General features: G+C 41.3%; 1 protein-coding gene across 2 annotated transcripts in view; it reads left to right on the top strand.

The window, feature by feature from the left end:
* Nucleotides 1–575: 575 nt before the first annotated feature.
* gbf1 (golgi brefeldin A resistant guanine nucleotide exchange factor 1) overlaps nucleotides 576–10,703 on the top strand; it is an 82,027-nt gene continuing 71,899 nt past the window's right edge. For both annotated transcript variants that reach the window (XM_030378324.1, XM_030378323.1), the window contains exons 1-3: nucleotides 576–903; nucleotides 1,833–1,936; nucleotides 4,609–4,675. In XM_030378324.1, the coding sequence (XP_030234184.1) occupies nucleotides 1,841–1,936; nucleotides 4,609–4,675 (163 nt within the window). In that variant the 5' untranslated portion in view covers nucleotides 576–903; nucleotides 1,833–1,840. The remainder of the gene's footprint in view (nucleotides 904–1,832; nucleotides 1,937–4,608; nucleotides 4,676–10,703) is intronic.

Here is a 10,703-nt window from a genome sequence, read left to right as displayed (position 1 = left end):
CCCCCATGTCCATAGTCCCAATTTATCTGTTTTATGAGACCAACAGACAAACAAATTGGTAAATTATTATCAAAATTCATAAGACATCCTTGAGCCAGATGCCCGCACCCTTACCTGCTCATTAATGATCGCACTATGTAACTCTTTGGATAAAAGTGTGACCAAATAGTAAAATGCTATTAAATACTGGTGAAATAAATTATTTGAACATCTAATCAAACATTATTTAAATATTTTTAGATCTCTCCTATACTGACTGCAGAAATATTGCATGGACTCGCCAATTTGATACATCCATGATGCAAATCCCTAGCATAAACCACCCCTTTGATGTCGTCATCAACACGCTCAACCAAACACGAAACGAGTCGTACAACCCTGCTACATCATCCCGCCTTAATTACCAAATCCCTGTAGTGAACGCTATACTTTATACTGTAAATGGGTTTCAATTAAAAATTAATAGTACGAAATGTAACATTTCATACAAATAGTATTTTATATAGTGATAGCAACATAGTGCATTAAAGAATACTTCGAATGCGATTGGTTTCCTTGTCGGTCAATCAAACGCAGGAATCATGGTTGGCCGAGAGCACAGAGGGTTTTCCACGTCAGTGTGTTTACCAAGAAGACTGACAGCTGCTTAAATTTAACACATTACAAACTTTTATTTCCTGTTATCAAAGCTGCAAATCAATTTCTACCGATAATGTATTTCACGTGGTGTAAATGTCCGTAAACTGTAGATTCCCTGGGTCTGTTGTCGCGTATTGAACTTCTTATTGGTCTACCTATTCAGTGTTAGCCGGCTAGCCTGTTCAATTAGCCTAGCCAGTTAGCCCAGTGGTTCGCCTGCAGGACTCCATCTTGTGTTGAAGTTGGTAATTTAACCACACAGAGGTAAGTTATTTAATCTTGACATCACCATACCTGCACTGTGGATTTTGTCGTTTACCCATGGTGCCGTAGAAAGATAGAGGCGGAAATTGAGGCTAATATGACGTGGATATCAAGCTAGCATGTTATGCCAACTTGACCACAGGAACACTGCCGGTTTTATTGGTTACACATCGCAGTTTTGCTTTTACTACAAACGAAACGCATTTTTACACATTAGAGGAGTGTGTCTCATGTTAAGTGTGGTCTATGTCGTATTATATGTTTTAGCAGGGATGGTAATGGGCCTACGTGGTTAGTATCGTCATTTTACTAATCAGCTGATCATCCAGTTATTCCAGGTAAACTCGGGAAAACAGTTCGCAAGATCTGTATTTAGCCTTGGAATAAGGACTATGTCTTAATGTCTTCGTTTGTCTACGAGAATTGCCATAACAATTCAATGCATTCTACCAATGGATCAATATATTTTGTTACATAATGATTGGTCAATGTATTCTAGGCCTGTGTAATCTATATGTTTTTGGTAGGGATTTGTGTGTACTGGTATGGATTTTAAACTGTTCTTGATGATAGTTTATTCCCAAGAGAAGGTATTTCATCCTTTCAATGAGAAGGTTAACCTGTTGGGTGGAGTGGAAGCCTAGGGGACTGCATCATTACAAACAATGCTACAATTTATTTCACAGGTTCTGGGCTCGAACCCAATGTCTGCAGTCTACCTGAGCAAGATTCCTAACCCCACCTCCTTCTTAATGTATCTAAATGCATTCACTCTTAGGTGCTTTGGATGAAAGCATGTGATCAACATTGAATGTAGAATGGTATTTTCATAACAATATATCTTCTAAGGTAACCTGTCAAGGTTTTTCTGAAAATGTATTGCGGATGAAACGATTATCCGTAGAAAAACTTTTCTGTTCTCATTTCAGAAGGCAGGATGGTGGACAAGAACATCTACATCGTCCAAGGAGAGATCGGTACTGTGGTTGGAGCAATCAAGAGGAACTCTAGATGGAACACCCACACTCCACTGGTACTTTCATCACAATCTCAATTTAGTTTTTTTACTCTGAACTTTCTGAAGTTGAGATGACCGTATCGTGTTGCAATGGCAATGAGTTTCGCTGTTATGAAATGCTGACTTCTGTTGAATTTTGTTTGACAACAAATACTTTCAGAATTCTTTCAGAAATGTACTTTCAGAAACGTTTTTCTTTAGAAGAATAATTTACATGCCATGTTTTATATTGATGTCCCAATGTGTAACATTTCACCTAGCTTAAAATAATTTTGACGCATCTGCAATCAATGCTGATCGATAGTGATTCATATAATGCTATCAGTAAAATCCCATCCTATAATTAATATACCGGTATTCTACAAATGAAAAAACCTGTTGCTCACTATTTGTTTTAACTAATCGTAAAATCGTCTCCTGCCCACTATTTTAGAGGGGCTCAATCTTACATTTGATGACTTTAAGAGTGGCCAATACAAACCAACCAAAAAGTGTTTAGTGGAGGGGCAAGTGCTTCGGAGATGGTGGCAAGCTGGATTGTGGGTTTGTACCCTGAAAATGGGCATTATCATATCTGATTAAACCGGATATAGAGACTGCTGTAGGCAATATTTTTGAGTTAGAGAGAGCAGAAGAAAGTATTGAGATATATTGCATCAACACACCTGTGGTTGAGCTTTGTTGACGTTGTGTTCGAACATGTGATTGAGAGTCAAGTTGGATTCCCCAAACCAGAAGAGATGCCCTGATGTTGACCTCTCATACAGCAGCCCTTCCCACTTACTAATAGCTGACGGTTGGCTATGACATAAAAAAGAAAGATCTACAACTAAAAACCTTGATGGGCGAACGCTCTGCAACGGCAATCTCAAATCAAAACGCTAAACGAGCATTGCATGTTTAAGGAAGTAGGTGATAAAGAAGGGTTTAATAGTTTGGTTCGTTTTACCTTTATTACCCCAGGGTAGGCTCTCTGTCATCAAATGCTTCGTTCCTGCTCCGTGCCCAAACAGAAAAGTCACGTGATCGAGCATATCTGACTGTGGCCCTTATCTTGATGTTATCTTCTGACCAACAAACAATCGCACCACAATCACTGACAATTTGATATTGGTCATTGTCATACTTATTATATACCCAGCCTAGGGCTGGGCGATATGGACAAAATCTTATATCACGATATGAGTAATTTTATATCAGGATATGGTATTTTTGAAGTAAATTAAAATAATAAATGGCTTAAAATAACCATACCTCACATCAGTTTTTTCTTTTATTTTGAACTTGAATTTCCATGCTTACAAAGGAGTAAGTAGCGAACAATCTGTCATTAACTGCAGTGTCATATAGTGCAAACATCGAACTGTTTTTTTTCAATACAAATACAATTTTCTTTTAAAGGTGTGGTTCACACCTGCCTGGCTGTCAGTCAGTGCAGTGTAATATAAAATGAAAATCACAGCATAACACAAATATTTTAAATACTAATTATACACTTATAAAATAAAGTTATGTGCTGTGCAAATAGCTGGTGGTAAAAATAGAACTGTTTCTTCAATACAAATGAGATTTTTTTTCAAGTTAACAGGTGAGTCTCACACCTGCCTTGCTTCAGTCAGTGCAGTGCAATATAATTTTTTTTATTTATATTTTTTCTCTCTCGGTATAAACGATATGGCCAAATCTCTCCCGGTAGACACTTTCATATCGTCCACGGTATGATATCGTCATATCGCCCAGCCCTAACCCAGCCAGTAACAAAGTCCCCATGATATAATTATTAGAAACACTGATATTTTATGTCTGCTTTGTCAAAATGAGCTTAAATTAGGTGTCTTTTTTTTCTTTGCCGACTGTGTTTCAATCCATTCTGAACTGTGCCCGTTCATGCACCGAACCGTGCGTGTCTTCCCTGGCAGTACGATTCTTTCGAATAGAACTGTTGCACCCTAAGTGAATACCGGGCCTAATCGGGTAGAACGGAGTGCTCCGTCCCCTCATAGTCCTGCCTCTGTTTGATTACATCAATGTTTTCTATTTGTTAGGGCATATTTTATCAGCCTGTATTATAGCATATCATATAGAGAACGGACTCGCACATCGTCATCCCCATCTCGTTTTTCACAGCCATTTATTCTGCAAAGTGACAGTAGAGGCAGTTGGTAATTCTCCGCTTCGTCCATGGACGGCTGTGGGAAACCTTGCAATATGTAGATGTAGTTGAGGTATACTTTGTGTATAACTATGTTTTTGAATATGAAACTGAGTAGTGCAGAGGACATGTTAATTGTCAATACTCGCATTAAAATCGGTATACACGTTATGTTATGTATTTAATACTGTATTTATATAAGTGTTATACTTAAAACCTGCACTATTACACTTTTGTTTCAACAAGTAACATTTAACTGGAACTCTAATTCGATAATTTTTCTCACTAAACCAGTTTGGTTTGTCGAGTAAACGTTGACCAAAGTAAATTCTAACGCAAATATCCGGTTGCAAAATTAAGAATAAGAATCTTCCCAGATATTTGTCACTACTTCTAAAAGATTGGGCCTTCTTTATTCAAATTTTATGCAAAACCAGAGCATTGGATTTGCACAGCTTGTCCTCAGATATCCTCATCATCTTGAATGGTGCAAGACCATGCAAACTATGTGCCCTTTTTTTTACTCTATGACCAGGATGAAGAACAAGACCCTTTGCTCAGCAGCTTCGCCCAACTCAAGGACATCCTCAACTCCATTAAAGGTAAGTTCATCCAAACATCACACGTCAATCAGATGCATCATCAAGTCAACTCAATTCAATGAGTTGTACAGCCCTTGATCACAGGTACCAAGGTCTCCAAGGGCCTCAACGGCCACATTATACATCCCTCAGGCCTCGAACACATTTGATTATCCCTAATTTATCTGCTATAGATCCATAATTACTAAATTTATGATTTTTAAACCACATTGAGCCAATGCATTTTAAATTTTAAATGAAAAATTAGAAAAAACAAAATATTCTGAAATATTCACACGTTTTATGTTAGTCAGGCCCTCGATCAAATTAGTGTCAAAAATTATATCTGTGTTTATTATAATATCCATAGCTGTATCTGTCTTTCTGTAATACCATTCACCAGCTCCTAGCGCCAGATAGAAACCGTGTGCTATATTCCCCTCTTCTGATCCTCCTGTTCCAGCAGTGGCTTATTCCGTGCCAAGTGTCTCTTGTACAATACATCACTTGGGTAAATCCTAGCTAGCTGAGACCCCGAGGTTGAGCATATTCAGATTTGCTATTGTAAAGAGTCGGGTTATCCCGTGTCTGAGGAGTAATATGACATTTAATCAGGTGCGCGGTGTATATTTCCATGGAGAAACGTTGTGGCCTTTCGCATTGTCAATATTATTCCTCTCGGTGTCTCGCCGTGCATGGGGCTGTTTTGTGGCTGCTGAATCATACGGGAGTCCCAATGAAACAGGATTGCTGTTTGCTCATCTTTTATCCTAATGCTCCTTTGAGTGACACGGCAGTGTTGGGGACGGGGTTATAGGCAGGGGTACGACTGTTGTACAGATGTTTCCCGGTGAAGCAGTGCTTTGTGGGAGGAGGAAAATTATATTTATTTTATTTGCCTACCAGGAGAGGTACTCAAATGTTTGAATATTTATTGGATGGAGCATAATATACAGTGATATTAAATCTACATATTTGAATATTAGAATGTGACAAAAATATTACTATACAAGATAAACTACGCAAGGGATAGCATGCAGACAGAAAGTGACGAACTTATTAAAGCCTTGCAGATTCCACATGAATGAAGTAGAATTCGTGTCATTTCTAAAACATATTGAATGTATATATTTTCTTTGAAAACCTGTAAGGACAGAGTAATATGTCAAACCACTATTTAACAATTTCTTAATTGGCCAGCTTGCCTTGGTCCCCTAAATCCCAAATCACCTTTCCTGAAATATCTTTTGTCTTTAGGGTGATTGCTTCAAATTGTATCAAAGCATTCCACGTGCTCTCTCTCTATATATATATGTCATTTGGCGGATGCTTTTATGTCTTGCAATACCCTGAGAGCATACATTCTTGGCAAGGGTGGCCCCCAGTGGGAATATACCCCCTGACCATGGCAGTGTTAACGCCTTGCTCGACCAGTTGATTTGGACAAGGACCCCTCGTCTCTATACTTGTCATTTGTCTAGCTTCTATACTTGTTTCTCTGGTTGTAGAGGACTGAAGATCTGAGCTACCCGCGGTGTAACCGTGGTAACAGTGATTGATCTCGTGCGAGCTCCAGCGCGTGTGTGTAAACTGAGCGCCGCTAGTCCTCGGTCCCTGGGGGGCCAGGCAGTCAGTCCAGATCGGCGGTTAACCCTGTGTGTCGTCATGGCTTTGCAATGAGAGCGCTTGGAAGGGTCCAGAGAAGCTGGGCAGGCCAGCGGCGGTAGCAGCCGGCAGCCAGAGGAGAGATGCAACACATGGACCTCCAGTCTTGTGTGTGTGTGTGTGTGTGTGTGTGTGTGTGTGTGTGTGTGTGTGTGTGTGTGTGTGTGTGTGTGTGTGTGTGTGTGTGTGTGTGTGTGTGTGTGTGTGTGTGTGTGTGTGTGTGTGTGTGTGTGTTGGCCTCCTCCTGGGAATGCCTCCACCGACAGAGGAGATGGACAGGCACTGCTGCTCCAGGGGCCTGAGAGGAATCTGCTTCACATTTTCACCCTTCTTCCTCCTCCACCCTCGCTACAACCACCGTACCCCTTCTCACACCCAACCTTTACTCTGTGCCAAAAAACAACCAAAACCTTGCCAGTGATTCATGGCTTCAACTGAGCAGCCTGCGTTGCTCATATCTTTGACATCAACCCTTATTCTCACCCACATTCTGTGGGTGAGACGACATCCGGAATATCAAGTCAAAATTACTATTAAGTTCGATGGCAAAAAGACGAATATTTAGAAACCGTACATTAAATCACTCCTTGTCTCAATGTCTCTCAATCGCCATGTCCATGCACTTTGGCGTGCCTGGAAGACTCAACTGATACAGAACGAAGAAGAGGCTTAATTGTGTGCTTGGCCAGACTTACTTTTTTTTTTTGAAGCAAAACAAAATTGCACTAGGTCTTTCTCTTTCACTTTCCCTCTTTCAACCCCACTCACCCAAGTCTACTTGGTGGGAGCACACACACACACACACACACACACACACACACACACACACACACACACACACACACACACACACACACACACACTGTGTGTGTGAAGTCTTCAGGGTGGGCTGTGTTGCTCCCGGGCCCAGCTGTCGGCTTATTGAAAGCCCAGTAATTCCGTTTGGTCTGTTGTGTACCTTAGCTCCCTCTCACAACACAAGCCAGAACCAGCGAAGGAAAATATGGATTAGACCCCACCAGGTTCCTCAGCATCCCTCTCTCTCTTTCATTCTCCATCGTCTCTGTCTGACGTTCATTTTGGCTTTTTCTTTCTCTCTCTCTCTGATTCACAGGCTCTCTTTTGTGAATTCATTCTCTGATTCTCTTCTCTTTTTCTATCTCAGATTTTATTGTGTACTCTCCGTCTCTTTTTCTCTCGCTCTCACTCTCACTCTCTCATTCCATTGTTGAAGGTTCTGTATTTGTGTGATTGACAGGGGCATGTGTGCTTGCAGAGCGATACAGCTGGAGGTGTATCATCTGCAATTTTAGTTGGGTAAATATAGCTAGCGGTCTTGTCAAGCAGAGAGATAAATTGTTCTGGGAAAGGAAGTGTTGTCTCATACGATAAAAAAAAAGAGACAAAAAATTCCCTACAAGTCCTGGAAGGCTGAAGACCTTTCCTTGATTCGAGCATTGGTGGTGTTGGTGGGTGGATATTTTTTTTCTTTTCTAAACAAAGAAACCCCAGTTATGGGCAGCCAGGGAACATGTGTTGCAGCGGCTCAGCGCTGCCTCACTCCTCTATAAAGTCATAGCAGATGAAGATGGGCTTAGGGCTCCTCTTTAAATGGCATGTCTCAGCTTAGGGCTGCTTTCTAGTATTCTTCCAGAAGTATATTCTCGTAATCAGTTTTTGCCCCCCCCCCCCACCCCCCCACTGTTTAGTGACCAATATAAGTTTCCAAAATACTTATCTTAAAATATTTAGAGAATATACATGACATATCCCAGTTGGACGTTTTCTTTTTTTATATGAATGCTTGACCCATGATCTGAGTTAAGGAGGGACTGTTTATTCACAGACAGGGTTTGTAATAAGGATGTGAGCTCAACCTTAATTTATTATATGCTATTCATTTTTTAGTTATTTTATTTCCATGTAGTTAATATTCGTTAGAGCTGTTAAGTCCTTTCCCTCCCAATCATGTGAAACTTCTGCTGTCCATGAGTTAGAGGGCTTGGGACTAAATGCATCGTATGCCGATGACAACCGCTGCTATGTGGACCTGCATGGTCTGCCTAATCCAGCCACAACATTGGAATTGCTAACAAGTAACTAGTAGATACAAATTGGCTCTGAGGTATGGTTTGGGCCGCACAGCGAGGCCCAAATCTCTTAACCCATGCAGGACATGATCATTTTTTGATGCCATAACGTTTTCTTTGCATTTGATTTTTTTTTTTGTTTTATCACTGAGCTGTAGATTGAGTCTTCTGCCTCTTGCAAGACATTGACCCTGAGGTATGGTGTGTGGGATCCACATCAAACAGACAAATCGGTCTGAATCCCCTGTTGAATAATTCGGTGGATTTGTGTTGCGGCCGCTCTTGATGCCTCAGGAGAGTAGGATAGAGATACAGTGATTCATTCAGTCATACATTGTATTCAATCCCATGCCCAACATCTTTCCTTCCTATGCCTCCCTTTTGTTATGCAGAAGTCTGCTTCAGTCCCAGGTTTCTTTTTGTTTTTTTTCTTCTTTGAGATCTATTTCTCTTCCTCCCCCACCAACCCTTGCTCAGTCTATAGTGAAGGTGAGTCTGTCTAGGAAGCAGTCCTCCCCTAAATCCCTTCATTTTTATTCATACAAATACAGGTTTAGAGATTCAGACGTCGGCCAGATTCCAAGCCAGAGTGGCCCTTTGACTGACAGCGTCCTTCATTCCCTTTTATTTTTTCCCCAACACTAACTCAATTCACAAGCACACCTCTAATTGACTGGAATCACCTGCAAGGCATCGGAGGCGCCGCTCAAGAAGGGGGGGTGCAAACGGGGGGGGGGGGGGGGGGGGGGGGGGGGGAGACACAATGGCAGTGGGTTCGGCAAAGGAAAAGCATGGAGGCTGACCTTATTACTGACCCGTTCAAGTAATTATCTCGCTGACCTCCTGGCAACAGGCAATTCAGCACCCGTATAAGTGACTGTAAGGGAGCGAAGAATCTTTTAAGGCAATTTTCTCGATTTTTATTTGTATTATTTTCATTCGATAGATTTGGCTTTAATCATTGCGTTTTATCACATCCACCATGTAAGGGCATGACTTAAGATCAGTCACATTCTTGCAGTGTTTCACATCTTTGCAATCTAAAAAAAACTTTGTTTCTATTGAACTAATCCATCCCATAACTTAGGACCTGTCCTAATTCATCTAATATTTCTGGCATGTCTGTCAACATGAGCGAGCCTGCACGCTTCTCGCTTTGTCTCTGTCTGTCTCTGTCTTATTTCAAGGTCAAGTGCGTGGCCTCCCCCCCCCCCCTCCCATCACCCCTTCCCCCAGCTGTGCTCAGCCAGCCTTGTCCAGGCTTCGGCCCTCTGCCCTTTTAACCTCACTCTTCAACTGCCCCTCTTCTCCTCCCACCCCTGTGCCACCTGATATTGGGACATATATCACTCCAATTGAGGTGCCGGAGTGCAGCTGGCGGATACCAGATGAAGACGACCCCATAAGTCATATCGGTCAGCCACTAAAGGAAATATGTTTACACACACAAAAGTATCTTGGCTTAAGGAGAATCTGGCTTATGTAAACTCTCTGCATGTCTGCACTGTCACGTCAATGGCCTACATGTTTAGTCCTAATTATTATAACAAATGTTATTTATAGAGGAGGTTGCAAAGCAAAGTTATGAAGTCTTTCAAGCACGAGATCCACATTCATTTGTTTTCAAACAGATTTTTAAGTTGCTGTAAAAAAACAACCAAGAAAATATGTTGAATAAATTGACCTAGAAAAGTAAACATATGTATACTTATTTTAACGTGCATACAAAGAAATGCATACAAAAAAATTATTTCCTTTTGAAATCCTTGGGGCCTTAGCCTAACAAATTGTTTAATAGCTTGTTTGGGGAATTAAATGTTTCAAAAATATTTTATACATTTTAGTAATAATGCTGACGCCTGTGTTGGACATTGGAATCGCGCAGATACTGCGAAGGTGTTAGTGGTTACTGGATGTCTAAGGGGGAAGGAGCTCACAGAACATGTGGTTCGCGCAGGCAGGACTTGACATCAACTGTCCACCAAAGAGCAACCTGAGTTAAGAGGTGTTGCATAGTTGCTAAATGGGAAGAGCAGAGTTTCCATTGCCCTGGATTGGAAAGTATCCTGTCTGCGGCTCCCCCCTGTCTTCATATCCCTCCATGTCAAGGAGGAATGATAGCCCAGGGACACGTCCGCTTGGCAAGGTTAATAAGTTGGCGAGGCGATCAGCGATGAGCCTCCAAGTCTTCTCACTTGGCCCTTGGTACGAGAGTGCCTTGATTCACATTGAGGTGATCAGGAAAACACATGGCCCACATTAATGAAACCAACTAGGAGATAAACGGGGAGCAA

This window comes from Gadus morhua, chromosome 15 (genome assembly GCF_902167405.1).
Source record: "Gadus morhua chromosome 15, gadMor3.0, whole genome shotgun sequence".
In the NCBI taxonomy this organism is placed as follows: domain Eukaryota; kingdom Metazoa; phylum Chordata; class Actinopteri; order Gadiformes; family Gadidae; genus Gadus; species Gadus morhua.
This window is presented reverse-complemented; position numbering and strand designations above follow the sequence as displayed.